The sequence below is a fragment of the Acomys russatus genome, chromosome 32 (assembly GCF_903995435.1).
Source record: "Acomys russatus chromosome 32, mAcoRus1.1, whole genome shotgun sequence".
Classification (NCBI taxonomy): domain Eukaryota; kingdom Metazoa; phylum Chordata; class Mammalia; order Rodentia; family Muridae; genus Acomys; species Acomys russatus.
In genome coordinates this window covers 14,593,633-14,611,652 of record NC_067168.1, presented here as the reverse complement: position 1 = coordinate 14,611,652, position 18,020 = coordinate 14,593,633, and the positions used below count along the sequence as shown (strand labels likewise).

At 41.2% G+C, this 18,020-nt stretch overlaps 1 protein-coding gene across 1 annotated transcript in view; it reads left to right on the top strand.

Moving 5' to 3' along the window:
* Me1 (malic enzyme 1) overlaps positions 1-18,020 on the top strand; it is a 104,640-nt gene that overhangs the window by 46,606 nt on the left and 40,014 nt on the right. Inside the window, exons 4-6 of the mRNA XM_051140179.1 lie at positions 275-350; positions 3,705-3,866; positions 7,718-7,821. Coding sequence (XP_050996136.1) covers positions 275-350; positions 3,705-3,866; positions 7,718-7,821 — 342 coding nt within the window. The remainder of the gene's footprint in view (positions 1-274; positions 351-3,704; positions 3,867-7,717; positions 7,822-18,020) is intronic.

Sequence of the window (18,020 nt, the reverse complement as noted above, 5' to 3'; positions counted from 1 at the left end):
AGGGTCCATCTGTCCCTCCCCCCTCCCCCCAGTGCTGTGTCCAGTTCTGTGGAGTGTTGGATACCAAGCCCCGGGTGTCATGCATGACTGACAATAGACTGCCCGGCAACTCAGCTACATCCTCAGCCTCTTACAGTGTTTCTAGCCATTGTTTAAGAAAATACTTTTTCAGTAGTTGAATAAAAATGGAGGCATAGTGATAGATTTAGTTTTTACTAATGTTGATGGCTGTTTGACAGGTTTAAAGTAAATTAAAACAATTTTTCCCCTACAGAGGCCTCTTCATCAGTATCCATGACAAAGGGCATATTGCTTCGGTTCTTAACGCATGGCCAGAAGATGTCGTCAAGGTAAGCTACTAGGGATTTTGCACTGAGGAAGTTTGTTCGCTTCTCTGTCCCATGAAACAGTTTCATCTCATAGTCACAATCTCATTTCTGTGAGCAGCATCAACTGCCACCTAATTAATAGCTCTGATTTCTCTACAGTATGTTAATTTTATTATAAAGCTGTTTAGAGACTGTTGCCCTATTATTTCTAATTTTTTGGTGTTTCGTTCTTTATGATGTCATTGTATGTACATATACATATATATGTATGTATGTATGTATGTATGTATGTATGTATGTATGATCTTTTAGGGCATATGATTTCTTTAAGCAGTTTAAAGTGGGAGAAGAAACCTGCTAAGTCATTCTTTTTATCATTATGGCCTTAGGAACTGTGAGTTAATGAAATTTAAAGTGGTAATTTCTGAGGGTGTGTATGTATGTGTACATGTATATGTGGATGTGTGCGTGTATGCATGCGTGTGTGTGGGTGTGTGATGTGTGTGTGTGATTTGACTGTGGTGTGTGGATGTGTGAGTGTGGGTGCATTCACTCCACAGCCTTGGTTATGAGACCTGAAGTCTGGGCAGGCTTCTGTGGCAAGTTATTTTACCTGCTGAGTCATCCCCTGGCTTGCCATGTGTCCTTAACCAGATACTTAGAGAGGATTATAGAATCAGCAAGGTAGTTCGGAAAAAGTGGTCTGGGGTGGAGTTCTGATCACACTTTGCCTTTGTCACCATAACAGCTAGGCCTTAGGCAGTCACCCTGCTCTTGTCCCTCTCGCTAGCTGATCTCTGCGTGCTTGACTTCACTGATAGTCTGCCTTTATTCGAGGCCCCTCAAAGCCCCATCTAACTTTAAAAGCTTAGGATAATATTTGGCCCAGGATGCAAAATAAGTCAGCGCTTGATTGTAATAGCATACTCAAGACTAAGTCTCTGCTGTGTAGTTCAACACACACATGTAACAATGGCGATTTATTAGATAAAATGTAAAGTGCATGGTAATATAGATTCTATTTGCTCATTCTGAAGATATTTAACCATAGAACACTTTTACCCCATTAAGACTCTTTAATGGTGAATTTTTCCAATAAGACATAAACTATACTAAGATATAAATATCTCAACATTTTGAAAATGTCTCAATGTGTGAATATAGTTTTTTTTTTAGGTAGTGGTATATGGGATGGGAGCCTAGGGAATAAAAGCTAAGCACAACACTAACAAAATGCTGTAAAAATTTTTCATATTTAAGACATACTTCATTTAACATAGGTGTGCTGTTAAGTGAATGACAGTGTATGCTATTTAAAAACCCCTTTTCAAAAAAAATTGAAACTGTTGAAAATTATAGAGCTTCAATGCTTTTAATGACCTGGAAACCATTATATATAACACTCAGATTGTAGGTAATTTATATGATAAAGCTACTGTCCATGTAGAATATGCCATTAAAACATTTCTAAGTATAGGAAGGGCAGCTGGGCCCCCGTGTTGAGCAGTGCATTTATTTAGAGTGTGTATCAGCAGCAATGCATAATTGCCTCTGTCTGTGACAGCACATTAAACACAACAGTGTCTACTAAATACACATCTGAGTTACTTGGACACTGAAAAATGGCTTTGAACTTAAAACAGAGTTATAGTGCCCAATCATAGCATATATACTGCTGAAAACTAGAGCTGTGTTAAACATGGTATGTGGTTACCTTTTCTGTAGGACTATGAATATACTGACCCATTGCAGTTAGGGGAAACTGTGTCTTCTTGCAATTAAAGATGGCTACGATTTCAGAAATGGAGTTTATGGAATAATTTCACCTCTTCTAAATATATTTACTTTTTAAAATGTATTTACTTTTAAAACAACTTTTCAATAGTTGTATCTTATAGTGCAGGAAAAAAATCAAAGCAGCAGGTCTCAGCAGTGCATTTTAAAGCATACCTGGCAGTAAGGTGTGGTGGAAAGAGCTCAGTGCTGAGAGCAGCCCCAGCTTCTGGTTCTGTGGGACTGCCTGGGTGGCTCCTCTGGGCAAGGAAGCTTAGTTTTCTGCTTCTCCATTTTGTGACCTGTAACATAAGAGGAGGGGTGTGGGTGTGGTCTAGACCCCATTACAGTGCCATGGGGTTCTTTCCGAGGATAGCAACAGTAGCCACGTGTTTTTAGAACGTGAACTACAAATACTGTTTTGCTGTACCTGTCTGTGGATTTATCTCGGATTTATTGACTGTCTGCTGAGAGCTAACTGTTGTACCAGGTGCTGGGATTACAGTAGTGAGCAAACAGAGCTGCTCCGAAAGCACATGTATTAGTTTCTCTCTAAACTAAGAAACAGAGGGGCTGGCATCCTGGCTTAGATGTTAGATGCACTGGCTGCTGTTCTTGAGACCCCAAGCTTGACTCCCTGCACTCCCAACCACCTAGTCCAAAGGGATCCAGTGCCCTCTTCTGGCTCCGTGGGCATCTAAGCATGCAGGCAATGCACAGAGTTAAAAGTAGGCAAAGCACCTGTACACACAAAATAAATGAATTAAAAAAAAAATAAGTGAGAAATAGCAGCGTACGTCCATTGCTGTATCTAGCATCAGATAACTGTTATATTCTATGCATAGTTGTGTGCAGCACTTTAGCTTACCTAATAAATTGGGTTTGTTTTGGTTTATAGTGTGACCATGTGCCATAGGGTGAAGACAGTGAATGCATTAGTTCTAATAATGATTTCTAATGATATTGAATTCTGTAAAATAAATTCTCTTCTTGAATAACATACATAATTCATTATTATTCTAAGTAAGTAGAAATAAGCCATGCAAATTTCATCAGTTCTAGGGAAAGGCCACCAGGAAATTAGTGCAGCAGGCCGTCCTGGGCATGCCCAAGAGATAATGGCACAGTGTCGGGTGCTTCTGGCAGTAAGAGACTAGGGCACCTTGGAGCAGAGGTGTCAGTACCTAGCACTCCTGCATGCATCGCTATGGGCGCTCCTGTAACTGCACTGAGGGCAAGGCTAGTCTGACAGCTGCCTTGTGTTTGTTTGTTTGTTTGTTTGTTTGCCGTTTGAGCTCTAATTTCCCATTTGCCATCTTGGTGGAAGAGTAAGTTATTTGGGTTGCTTGAATTTCTATTTCACACATTCTCTTCAGTTTACAGTAATAAAATTAATCATACGTATGCCTTTATATAATGCTCAGCATATTTCGATCAAACCCATTTCTTCTTACCATTCTTCCTTAATGCCTGTTATTAAAGATTCAGTTTGTGTATGTTTAATGTACGTTTTCTTGTAGCCCAGTGTTGTATTGCAGGCATTGCCTTTAGGACTAGAGACTGGGAATGGAGATGGACTTGTTGTCTCTTTCTGTGTTCTAGGCTGTTGTGGTGACTGATGGGGAGCGGATTCTCGGCTTAGGAGACCTTGGATGTAATGGGATGGGCATCCCTGTGGGTAAACTGGCCCTGTACACAGCATGTGGAGGGGTGAATCCACAACAGTGTCTGCCTGTCATTTTGGACGTGGGAACTGAAAATGAGGTAATTATTTAGAGTATATAAAACAGCTAGTTGTCTTTAAAAATGGTGCCAAATTTTGCATTGAGATTGTATTTCATGACCCTCATAAAATTCATTTCTTTCTACGTTACCCTACTCCCCTCAACTCTGCCCCCAGCTTTTATAAGAAAATAGCTCTTTCTGTTATTGTATTATCTCTATTAAGCAATTTGGTGTATCCATCTTGGTGGTCTCAAATGCTTTGATAAGTATTGATGCCGTTATTATTTGAAGCACACAAATTACTCTACAATTCCACAAATTCTAATTATCTTTACATTGTGCAGAAACTGATTTCATAGGTCTTATTAAATTTAATTGTCGTGAGATCTTACTATTCTAAGCATCCGTGTTGAACCTGGGGTAGATGCTTTGGAGATGAACGTTTCTTGCTTCCACGTTAATACTTTAGCACCTCCCCATCAGTAATGCAAATAAACAGTTGCTGTGTTTTTATCATACACAGACAAAATCATATCTGGCTCCTGTACATGAGTGCTTATTTAACCTTTATCTGGGGAAATAGTTTGATTTAAAATGTGCCTTCTCCGATATTTTATTTTTCAATACTAAGAGAAATGACTTAGTTATCAACCCTAACCTGTTTTAAAATTGTACAGGTATATTGGCATTAAGATTTTACTTTAGTTTTCATGTTTTTTAAAACAAGCTAAGATGATATCTGGAAGTCGAATAAAATAAAACCTGTAAAATCTATGATGTTTCTTAAATTCTAGGAGTTATTGAAGAGGAACAGAGATATGAAGTAATCGTGTAATGATTTGAGCAGTTTTAAACCTGGGCTTTCAAAATTATTGATTTATGTTTATTCCTTTATTTATGTATTTTTGCATGGCTATGTTTGTGCCACATATTAGCTGGAGCCCATGATGTTAGAAGTAAGTGTCAGATCGCCTGGGCCTGGAGTTACAGATAAGTGTGAGCCACCATGTGGATGCTGGGAACAGACCCAGGGCCTTCCAGTCCCGACCTGGGCCTTTTTTGCAAGGTTATCAATATCATGTGGACTTAGAGAGACTTGGTCATTGGTATCTACAGTAGATTATTGCATTGATCATTGATAGATTGCATGAGTTATCAGAATTGTCTTAGAATTGTTAAGTTGCCTGGTTGACTTGGATTTTTATTTTTTACATTGTGTGCTTTTTAAATCAATCACATTATGTTGGAGAATTGTACCTGCTAGCTAATTTTCACTATTTACTTTCAAATTTGTTCTTCATTGTCAAAAGTGTTGTTGTATTCTCATTTTTGCATATGTGTATGGATGTGATGTACATGTGTGTATCTTTGTTCATGTGTGTAGGAGCACATGTGTGTAGGTGGCCATGCATGTGTGTGCATGTGGAAGTCAGAGATTGAATTGGATACAAAGTATTTGTGTTGCTTTCTTTGTGATAGCCTGTAAACTAGAATAATCTTCAGTTCCTTTGTTTTTCTCTTGTTTGTATGCTTGTTTGTTTTTGGATTTGAACACTAAGAAATAGGTTGGGTCAGTGTGTCTTCACACATACATGACATTATAAGCTGCCCGCATTCAGTCCCCTCTATCACTGTCCTCCCACATAACCTCTGCTCTCCTCTGGCTTGCTTGCTTTTAAATTGCATTTTGTATTCATTAATTTTTGGCAGTCAAATCTCTAAAAATACACCACCTTTTCAAGTATTATCTTAATTTTCTTAGTTAAATTTTAGAAGTGAGTTTGGGGAAATGAACTCAGGACATCTGGCTTAGTGGAGAGTGCCCTTACTGGATGAGCTGCCTCAATATGGATTTCAGTTATCAGTGTGGGAAAGAACAGAAGAAAAGAGAAGGGACACATTTTTCCTCAACTGTGGCTTTTTTCTCTCTCTAAATCTCATATTTGGAGGCTAAATATATTCCAGACTTGGAGAAAGTATTTTAATATTGGCAGCCATTAGTAGCACATTGGCAGTTTAACCTTGGCTGTCCAGAAGCCTGCCAATGGGTTGTCTAAAGAGTTTTTATGCCTTCAGGAACAGCTGTGCTTTACAACAGTCCTTGGTTTCAGATTTTATATTTTACATTTGTGTGACTTAACATGTTAGCTTCCAGTGAGAAAAAAAAAAAAAAAAAAAAAAAAAAAAAAAACCCTTAACCATTTCTTTTTCTCTTTTTTATTTCTTCCTCCCTCCCCCCTTCCTGTCTGTTTTTGTTTGTTTGTTTTTGTTTTTGTTTTTCAAGACAGGGTTTCTCCATGTAGCCCTGGGTGTCCTAGACTCACTTTGCAGAACAGGCTGGCCTTGAACTCTCAGAGATCCAACTGCCTTTGCCTCTCAAGTGTTGGGATTACCCTTAAGTACTTCTTAAGCAGTACATTGCAAAAAAGATGTATTGGTCAAACCAACAGAATTTCACAATGAGAGAGACAGACAGACAGACAGAGAGACAGAGACAGACAGAGAGACAGAGACAGAGAGGAGCTAGCTAGCTATTAATAATGACACAGGAACGCTCTTGGCCATGGTTTCATTGGCTTTAAGTAAGCCCTACTTAAGATTCAAATAGTTGAACCATTTTAACATCTCCAAACCCGAAAGGACTGTTTGTCTGTCACAAAGTACCTCCAGTGTCAGTGGTTTAGAATCATTACTGGTTTGGTAAATTTTGTTTGTTTGTTTGTGACAGGGTTTTTCTGTGTCACCCTGGCTGTCCTGGACTCAGTTTGTAGTCCAGGCAGGCTTGCCTTGCTCTGACCCTGTGGGTGTCAGTTTGGTCTAGGTGAGGGGAAAGCTTGGGTGGCTGGGACAGGCGTGCTGTGCTTCGCCTGCGTCCTCATTCTTCAGACCTGCTCCCATTAAACCTACACAGTGCCCCATCTCAGACTTTATATAGTTTCCATCCCAATAACAGGGGTGGGCCCATAGGTCAGCTCCTCACATGCAGATCATGTCTAGATGCAGAGGAGCTGGCTCTTTGCTTCCTGCTGCTCCTCTTTTTATGTGTTCTCATACATTGGGCTCACAGAAAAATGACTAGCAACATTCCTAGTCAGAGTAGGAAGGCTAGGAATCCTGTGGTTCTAGAAGGTATACAGCCAGTAAAGCTTTCAATTATATGAAGATAAGTCAGTCTTTCACTGTAAAATATGCCACAAGCTGTGGTTTTTCACAGAGGTTCTTAATTTATTTGCTACTAATGGGGTTAAGAAAACCTTGGTCAAGGCTGAACATATTCTCTCTTAAGTAAGTTAGTAGTCCTGTAACAAGTATACTCAAAACTTTTGAAGATTTCTTCTTTTGGAAGTGGAAATAAAGCTATGAAAATAATTACTATGGTAGCACATGTCCTTAATCCCAGCACTGAGGGAGGCAGAGGCAGGAGGATCTCTGAGAGTTCGAGGCCAGCCTGATCTACAAAGCAAGTCCAGGACAGTCAAGGCTACACAGAGAAACCCTGTCTCGGGGGGGTGGGGGGGGAGGAATTGTTATTTTTTTATTCGTAAGCTGTTGTAAATCTTTAAAACAACATTATTTCCATGTGTGATAAATTTTGCCTATAAAATCTGAGTGGAGCTTTTCTAATGAGCACCACTGACACACTATAATTGCTTTTCTCCAGACTAACCCAGAATGTTTTAACATTTAGTAGTTATTTTTTAAATTTGGTTTATGAACTGTATGGATGTACTCTAAAAGGCATTAGGTAAGTAGTGACTGTGGGTTACTATGAGAAAGTATGTTGAGATTTTTTGTTTCTAGCTCTTAGAGAGATGATCAAATAGGCTAAGGAAGGGTAAATGGCTTTCTCATTGCTAACTCTTTTTATGGCAACTGCTTTCTAACACTAGGAGTTACTTAAAGATCCACTGTACATTGGACTGCGACAGAGGAGAGTGAGAGGTCCTGAATATGACAAGTTTTTGGATGAATTCATGGAGGCAGTTTCTTCCAAGTATGTATAATCTTTATTATGTGCATTTGAGTTGAATTTCAAAAGTCTAAAACCAAACTACATACCTATTAAAATCTCCCAAGTTTGATTCAGTGTGGTTTAATAATTAGACCTGATAGTGAATGAAATCTTTCTCTTTTTCCTCCCTCTCTCCCTCCCTCCCTTTCCCCCTCTCTTCCCTCCCTTCTCAGTGGAGAAGTCCCACACAGGATAATTGTGGTCATGAGGTAACTTTTCTGAGCACCTGGTTGGGGCCCTTCACACTGCTTTTAACCAGGGAGGGCCAGGGCCATCCGCTTGAGGTTTCACGTCTCCAGATATTACTGCAGACTCTGGCCAGAGTCCTCCGAAGATCTGAGCCCTTTCCCCCAGTGCAGGTGCCTGATTAAGTGTTGTAGGTTCCTCTGAAGAACTGGAGGGAACTACTGGCACTTATTCTTGCCAAAGTATTGCAAAGTCTCACCTGCTAGAAACCAGGCCTCTTCTTTCTGTGAATTCTGGGTAAAAGATTAGCTCAAGTTTGGAAATTGTACAAGCAATTGCAACTTTATTGCGTTAACTATTTCCAATTGTTTGTCTTTGATTTCTTTTGGTAGCAAACACCGAGTGGCTGTCCAGGAAAACCTGAGCCTGTTATATCTCATAACTGTGGGTCATTCTCTCACACACACTGTCATTGCCCCCTGAATGACAGCTGCACCCATTAGGCTTCTTTTTAGAGTCCCGTCACCCCTCTCAAGGCTTATCAGTAAGCTTGGTTATATATCAACCTGTCGTCTGGCCATCCTGGCCTGCTGAGAGCCAGGAAGAAGATTTTCAGCAATTCAGGAGCTTCTCGCCAGCATATTAAATGTGGGGTTTGTGTGTGTGTGTGTGTGTGTGTGTGTGTGTTTTGTTTTGTTTTTGTCATTCTAATAGAACATAGTCATCTGACTGTTTGCTTGCTTGTTTTTGCTGTATGTAGTTTGAATATCCCAGAATGCCCTTCTCTGAGCCCAGTAATCCTCAATCCTGCCATCCATGACAATGTTTTCGGCAGCTCATCCTCATTTAGAAAGAGCCATGTGTTTGGGTGGGCATCTAGCAATTATTTTAATAGTCACTTTGTGCCATCTCTGAAGATTCTTCCTAGTTGTTAAATTCTGCATCTCAACAAATTGTCTGAAAAATCACTACCTAACGTGAGGGTCCAGTATCTGATCAAAGACCCTCAGAACTAAACTCACTTGGACTACGCCTGGCTAACACAAGCTGTCTAAGTCTGTTCCTTTGGGATATAGCTGCCCTCTTTCTTCTTAAGCCCCGGCATGTCCCACATGGCTTCTATGTAATAGGATGATGCTATTATAAGCCTGAGTGGGGTCTGAAGGAGATTCAGCAATCAATGGGGGTCAGAGGAATGCATACCATCTCCTGGAGGAAAAGCCTCTGTCTCCATCAACAGTGAAGAGAGGAAAAAAGACTGCTTCCGTTAGGTCATAAAATAGTGTTGATTCTGAGGATTCAGGATTTGGGTAGATCAAGCCAGATACCCCTCCCCATGCAGTATGGGTGCACTCACTCTCCTAAGATTCTGGTGTAGCAGATTTTCTCTGCTTGGGAATCTTGAGGTTCTTGTCACCAGGGTCATCTGCTAAGGAACCCTGCAATCCAAAAGTTTCTACGTATGTATAAAGTGAGGTCTTTGGACCTCGTTGTTGGTACTTAATTGCCTTCAAGACTTGTATCCTTTTCCTATTATCCTGCTAGTGCAATTTCTCAAAAACTCTAAAATACATTCCAGTTAACATTCTCTCCTATTGGTACACTGAGCACCAGGAGAGCATTTTAACAGTTGGACTGCCACCTTGTGCCGAGGAGTAATTACTACCAGTGACAGGATCCTTATGGCCAAAGGACCCATTTTATCCCCCGCTTTTCCAGAGCAGACCTGGTACCAGATGTCGTAGACTAGATTTCCCGGGAGGCGTATTCTGAAATGAGACTAACTTCCTGGCAAGAAATACACAGGACAAGGAAGGCTGTGAGCAGGAGACGTTGGGTGGTTCGGCAGCTGCGGCAGCTTCGACTGACTGCCAACGGACAACTCTAGTGGCTACAATTGTTGCTTTTGGGCTCCACTGGCCAATCCCGTTTGTTTCTGTATCCATTAGTAATTGGATGTAGGTCGTCCCTGGAAGGAGTAGACTTGCTTTGTGGTGAGGTGGGTCTGGGATGAAGTGTTTCTCTGTGGCTAAGGTGATCCCTGGGATAACAGTGGGTCATCTGGGTATCATCTCATGTATCTAGTGCAGTGACCGGATTCAGGAAGTGTTAGTTAGCTTCAGTATTAACTGAAGTAACAGTGTAGCACATGTCTACTCCTTAATACTTGCCTGTTCACTGCTGGAGAGACGGCTCAGGGGTTAGGAACACTGGCTGCTCTTCCAGAGGACTTGGATCCCCTTCCCAGAGCCCACATGGCAGCTGACAACTATCTGTAACTCTAGTTCCAGAGGACCCAGCACCCTCAGACATACATGCAGGCGAAACGCCATTGCACATAAAGTTAAAATAAATAAATAGTCTAAAAAATACTTGCCTGTTCAACAGTTTTATTTCTTGACTCTATATCTGAGATTGTAAATTAAAAAAGAACCTACTGAAGGTATAGATAAGGACAACTTTAATCTCCTGGGTATTCATTGGGCAGCTGTTAAATTTTATTTTATTTTTTTCATTGTGACAGAATTTCTTCACTTTCTCCTGTAATCTCATGCCCTTCTCACTCCTCACCAAGCATTCTCTTGGACCTTTTGGGACTTTTCCCTTCCTTTTTCCTGAAACCTCTCTATAAACTATCTCTGCTTCTTGATGATCTCATGTAATCATTTTATTTGTCACTCTTACGGTTCTATTTCCGGCTTGGAGATCTTCATTTGACTTCAGAAATGTGTAGCCAACCTCCTTATTGTCATTCCTACTTGAATCTGTAGTAGATCAATATGTAGAACCTATATATTAGACCATGTATAATAATAATTATATTAACATTATTAAAAGAATTAACATATATAAGTATAATACATAATAGAATTAGCATGTATATCTATAATGTAATAGCATAATCCTGGATACCTGCTCTTGTCACCCACCCTAAGCCAGTTCCTGCTGCACCTTTTACATCTCACTATGTGACAACTCATTCTTGCTGTCCCTCTGACTCTCACACTCTTCCCATCCCTTCTTCCGAGTGTTCCCTGAGCCCCCGGGGGCGGGGCTTGATAGAGGCATCCTGTTTAGAGCTGCGTGTTCCAAGGTCTCTCATTCTCTCTCACTATCTGTCTGTGGGTCTCTGTATTTGTTCCCATCTCCTGATGGCGGTCGAAAGAGGCGCTGATCTGTGAGTGTAGCAGAGTGCTGTTAGGAGTCATTTTACTGCTACTTGTTTTGTTTTGTTTTTGAGAACAGTAGTATTTGATTTGCCTTAGGTCCCTGGGCTGTCTAGTCTCAGGTTCTTGTTAACCAAGCAGTGTCAGGCATGGGTTCCATCTCATGAAGTGGGCTTTAAATCCAATCAGGTATTGATTACGTATCCCCCACGAGCTTTGTGCCACCATTGTGCTTGCAGGCAAGGTAACACTTTAGATAGAAAGGTTTGTGGCTGAGTTGGTGATTTCATTTCTCCCTTGGTAGCGTACAGAGTACCTTCCCACACCAAAGACACCAGCATGTAGCGGTGAAGGCTCCATGTGGGCATCAGCTTGACTTCTCCATGTTCAGTGGGTTGTGCAGGTGTTGACTGCAGCAGTAGTGCCTTGCTGTCTGTCTGTGGAGAGCACCCTAGACAATATAGTCTTGACAATAACCTGGGGTGCTTGGAGGTTCCCATAGGGCTCCTTTGGCCAACAACTCTATTGGATGTAACCCAGTTACAGTACTTGAAGCTTCATTTGGAGACAAGATGCCCAGTGAGGCTTCTGTCTCCCCCCATTATTTGGCAATTTCATTTAGATCACCTTCATATATGTATAAAATGTCATGATTCTTGTACTCTATCAGGTTTTCATAGTATCCCTCAAATAGCCCTTAATTTTAGCCCTCTCCCTTATATTACCTCCTTCACCCACTCTTTCGTTATCTCCCCACTTGATCCTTCTATCCCAGCCCCCCCCCCCATCCACCCATAACTGTTCATTCTGTTTCCCTTTCCTAGGGCGATCTGTCTGCTCCACCCAACCCCACAATCCCTTACTCTGTACCTAACCTCTGTGGTTCTACAGATTGTAGCTTGGTTATCCTAGACTTAGCAGCTAATACTCACGTGCAAGAAAGTATATACCATATTAGTCTTCCTGGGTCTATGTCACCTCACTCGTGATGGTGTTTCTTTTCTACCCATGAACTTCATGATTTCATTTTGAATGGCTGAATAATGGTCTGTTGTATAAATGCACCATGTTTGCTTTACCTATTCATCTGTTGAGGGGCATCGAGTTTGCTTCTGGTTTCTGGCTGTTATGAATAGGGCAGCAGTGAACATGGTTGAGAAGGTGTCCTTATAATAGCAGGACACATCCTTTGGGAATGGTAGCTGGATCTTGAGGTCGATCAATTCCCATGATCACAGCCCAACCTGGCTTTTTTTTTTTTTTTAAATCTGTCACCACTTCAGCAGTAGTTGTTAGTTTCATGGTAATAAGTATTTATAAACGTATCATTTTGCTTTTATCAGTTGTGTTTCTATATATAAATCCCTCTCCGATCTGGCTCAAGAGGCTAACTTTCCTGTCATGTCACCTTTCACCCTCCATGCAGTCTGTTATGCTGCCAGTAAATAACCTGTTTCCAGTTGCCAAGGGTACAATGGAGACTGTTCGAGGTGAATTTTGATGCTGAGAGAGCGCTTCTGTTCCCTGTGGCTTTACTCAGCGAGAACCAGCAGTTCTTTATAAATTCACAAAAAATATAAAACTCGTTCCTTTTCAGTAACTTTGGGCAGAGATCTATTTCAGGGTAAAATCATTCACTGCACAGAAAATATCGAAGGTCAAATTTATGTATGTCCTGTAATTAGCATGCAATTGAATCTGCAAGTATTTTTTTCTTAGTCACAAGATGAGAGACAATGAATAATACTAACTTAATTTTTCATTATTAAGTTCCAGATGGCTCTAAAGTTGTACTCACTGCCAAGCAGTATCTGTCAGCCATGTGCGTGTTAAGTGTGCACAGTGCACAACTAAGTGCGAGAGAACTAACATGAGGTTAGCTCATTTTAGTGATGTGTGTGATGAACAGTGATGCCAGGGAATGTGGACTGGAGACATTTTGGTAACAGAAATCGGGTAAAAGGAAGAAAGAACTACTTTAAATCGAAGACAAAGTCAGTAATAGAGCCCCAGAAGTCACCTTCTTCCTCCTGGCCCATCGTACCTGCTCCTTCTCCTCATGTGTGTGCCCCAGGCAGAAATTTTTAATTGTTCAGCTTATTTTAAAAAATTAATTTTCGTTCATATTAAGGTTCCCTATCTCTACCAGATCAACATTTTGAGTAGAACATTATACATAAAATTCTTCCCATAAGAAGTGTTTGTGTGTGATTCCACTTTTGAGATACCTGCCACAGTCAAAGCCACAGAGACACTGGGCACAGAAAGAAAGGTGGCAGCCAGAGGCTGGGGAGAGAAGAGAGGACCCATGGTCAGTGGGTGTAAGGCTCCAGTTTTGCGAGATAAAAGCTATTGGACCTGCTAAGAGAGCACTATATATATAGTCAACACAGTTGAGGATGGCTTGATGACTAGTTTAATACTATGTACTTTTTACCACAGTAAGACATTGTTAGTCCCTCCCTAGAGCCCGCGTTTCCTGTACTGTTGAACATAGCTCTGGAGACATCGGCACACTTTTCGTTCTCCCATCCTCTCCTCTTGGATCCACACTCACATCTTACTTCCTAGTTAAGCCTTCCTTACAACCCCTTTAAAATTGTGCACCTCAGACTCTTCCCTTTGTATGCTTTATTCGTCTGCACACCATAGGCTTCTCATACCATGCCCCTCACTTACTTAGTATATCACATACAAATATAATAAAAATCCTGAAAAGGAGTCTTGCCTGTTTTATCACCATTGTATCCCCCGGGCTTGGGTCCTGGTAAACATTTATAAGTTTTTGTTGAGTGTTTTGGGTTTATCTGTGCTTGTATCGTCAACTATGGTCAAAGCTTTGGAATCCCTGAACAAATGTAGGTGAACTGTGGAGAAGGAAGGCCTAGAAAGTTAATTGGGGTAAAGAGAAGTAAATCCTATAAATTCATTTTCTCTCATGTCTTAGCCTACCAATTATAACTTTCATTAAGAAAATGTCCAGGGGTTGCCGCAAGAGTTGGCAATAAATAGCAGGTTTACAACATGACTAATTTAAGTCCACTTCCTCCTAACCCAGAATGGCTCCATAGGCAGTCCAGGTGTTCTTAGCAGACGTCCCTAGTTCCTCCCAGCTGGTCCTTATCCGATAGTTCACTTATCCATAGCATGCATCGTTATCATTTTGAACAAACTTAACTATTAGGCCAGCTGAGGAAAAGAAAAAGATTTTATTTCACCTGTGTTATTCCCTTTCCAATTCTCACCCTTTTTAAAAAGTTGTTTTGTTTTTGTTTTTTTTTTTTTTTAGATTGGTGTCATTAATTTCCTAAGATTCTCAGCCACTATTGCTTCCAATACTCTGTTCCTTTTTGTCTTTCTTGACTCCCCATGTGCAGATGCCACACCTTTTGAAATTGTCCAAACAGTTCTTGATTATTCTTTTTATTGCTTGCCTTTTCTCATTGTGTGCCAATTTTGGAAGCTTCTACTGGCAATTCTTCAGGCTTACTTACTCTTTCCTCTGTGTCTGGTCTGCTGATGAGCCCATCAAAGGCTGTTTTCAGCACCCTGACTTGTGATTTCCAAAATATCCTTTTGAATCTTAGAGTTGCATTGTCTGCTGATGTTACCCATATGTTCCTCCTTGGTGTCTATTTTTTTTTTCAAATTAAGCTCTCTGTAACTGAGTCATAGTCATTTTAAGTTCACGGTCTAATTGTTGTAAAATTGCTGACCATCTAGATGTAATTGTGCTGTTTCGCCTTGTCTCGTGTGACTGTGCGCCTTGTATCTTTGTGTGTGTGTGTGTGTGTGTGTGTGTGTGTGTGTGTGTGTGTGTGTGCTTTTGGGGAAGGCTGCTGTTTGCGGTGATGGGAGATGAGGTGCTTCTGAGCTGACAGCTGTGTTGATCTGGCCTGATTAGGTTGCTTACTGTTCCTCAGTGCCTTTCTCTCGTCTCGCTCACTGTCCGCCTTGGGGTTTCCTTGAGGTTTCTCGTTTAATAGGTCACTGAGCTGTCATCTCCTGTCATCCTGGGACCCTGCTGAGGTCAGGGCAGCGCCCATGGAGTCTAGCCGTATGACTAGGTCTTAGTCTTTTAGTGGACTTGAGCTGGGTATTTTCTTGCCCGTGTTATGAGTTAGAGGAGGCTAGTGTTACTGTTAGTTTAGAAGTATGACCTAATAAGTGTTTATTAGGCTTATAATTATTATTGTGGTATTATTTACCTGCTTACGCAATCAAATAAAGACATAGACACCTGTTGTATTTTATAATAGCCCTAATCCACCTTGGGCAAGGCAGATATTATCTCCTCAGCTACCCTCTGTTATCTCCCAGTCTTTATACCATTCCATGTGCTTCTAATAATTTCTGTTTGGTCTACCTCCCATCCATAATCCCAAACTCCTTGCTAAGGTTGTTCATTTTGGACATCTCTCTCCATGTGGAACTTCAGAGTTCCTCCTCTGGGCCCACTCGGCTGTCTCCTACCCCACGGCGATTCTTCTCTTCCTCTCTCCTGTCTGCTTCTCTCCCAAGATTTTCTCTGCTCAAACCTTCGCTTCCTTCCTTCCTTCTGCCTTGCCTAGGTATAGGTCTTTTATTCAGCCAGTCAGGGAGACAAGGTTAAGGGCAGCAGCTAGATCTTGTTACCCATATGTTCCTCCTTGGTGTCTATTTTTTTTTCAAATTAACATCATCATATATGGCATTAGACCAGCCTCCCTCACCTGAGGTTGCTTGTGTTTTGCTAACGCCTCAGTGAATATTCGCAGATGACTAGAAGTCTCTCAAGGGAAGTCTTATGAAAACAACACTCTAGAATTTTTCAGCATGGTTACTTTCCACTTCTTCTGCTGGAGGTACCAGGGGACTTTTCCCTCAGATCTTCACAGTAAACACCTAATTGATGAAAGTGAGGCTGAAGGCGAGGCTCCTGGGCTTTCTCCTGTGGCTCAGTAAGAGCTGGAAGTGCTCCCAACTTTGGCCCTAACAGCCTGGCTTTGTTCCTGGCTTTCCTCTGTGCTGACCTTTCTTTCTAGTGTAGACAGCACGATGGGCCATGAGCTTAGTGGGAGTTGTTAATCCTGAGTGCTTGGGGTTTTCTTATGACGATGGGGAGCGATGACACTCAGGGCTTTTGCCTGTCCGAACTGGCAGCCTTGCCCTAGATTCAAGAGCCTGGAATTCATGAAGATTCAGAAGGCTGCTGGTGTCCTGAGTTGAATTCTAAATCTTACCTTTGCTCCAAGCTTTAGTTTTATCATCCAAACTCTGCCCTTGCCTTGCTGTGTGAATTGCTCCCATTTTGCCTTGTGTTGGAGCACGTGATGCCCTGACTTTTCTGCTGTAGACTCAGTTGAGCCTCTGGTCTTCATTGGCTGGCCTGTGGCTGCCCATGTACCTGCTCCATGAGCTGAGGCCGTAGAGTGGACATGTGAGTGCTGTTTTTCAGGAGTGGCTTGTGTAATCATGGATTGCTAATTAGTTCAAATTAAACAGGAGGCTGAAGCCAGGGCAACTAGGGAACTGATGTTCAGGTTCAAGGGGTAGAAATTCTGTATAGTGTACAAAACATTTACAGTTCACGGTCAGTATTAGATACTGTACTGTACTGTTCTGTAGCCAAATAAAAACATAAAAGCATAAATAGTGTTACAAAAAAGCTAGCATATATCTAGGCGGATAGGCTTATTTTAACTATTTCGTTTACAAGGTATTTTTAAAATTATATCTTAAGTAAAAAGTGTGGTATGTTTTCTTGTGAGTGAGTGTTGTCTTACACACCATCTCACTGGATATCTGAGCTTTAGCCACACAGAGGAAGAAGCTGGTCTCTGGAAAGGTGTAAGTGGAGCTGAAGGGTTAATTTCCTTTCTAGAGCATTTAATCCATCCTCCCAGCCCACCACCACTGTGCACAGCAGGGAGTCAAGCAAGGTAGGGACTTAACCATCCCCCCCCCCCAGGCCTAGGAGATGGCTCTTTGACAGTAGACTTGCCACCAAACCTGATGGCCTGAGTTTGAGCCCCAGAATCCACACAGTGAAAGGAGAAAACCAACTTCCATAAGTCGTCTGCCCTCTGCCCTCTACACAGGTGTCATGCCATGTTCTCCTTCCCTTAAATAAATGAACGTAAAAAGTATAAAATAGATTTCCACTGGCACTCAGTGTTTCATTAAAAAAAAAAAAGGAAAGAATACTTGATTCCAAGAAGTTCACAGACATTTACCAAATAACAGGAACGGTCCTGGGCACACACGTTAGGCTGTTGGAAAGGTGTAGCAGACTTAGGAGCTACAAGGAACAGCACAGATGATACCATCTACCTTTTAAATATCAACACATGACCTGAAATAGGTTCATGTCATATAATTTGAAGGATACTTTTCAAGGCAGTAGTGACTTTATGTCTGTGGCACCATAAAAATCACTAATCTAAATGTATTGGAATAAATTTTATCTCAAGAGTCCAAGGGAAAAGCCAGTTCTATCGTCTTTAGAAATATGCTCTATAATAGAAGACAGAGCTCAGCCATGGGATGTTTTTGCTCAAGGACAGAGGCTTGGCATGTTTCCTCACTCTGTCTTAACGCTTCACAGAGTTCCTGACCTTATTTTGTGCCTCCTTAAAAGGAATGCTCTGAGGCTGTCATTGTTAGAGGCTAACATTGTTGCTGCTTCATACTTGATTTTCAGCCTTTATTCTGAGGATCTACTTTAGTTGTTTTTACAGAGTTGATTTGTGTATAAGCATCTGTATGCAGAGGCAACACGAATTGATTCTGTAAGTAAATAAAAATATGCATATATGCCCAAGAGGCCATGTTCTATGGACAGATGTT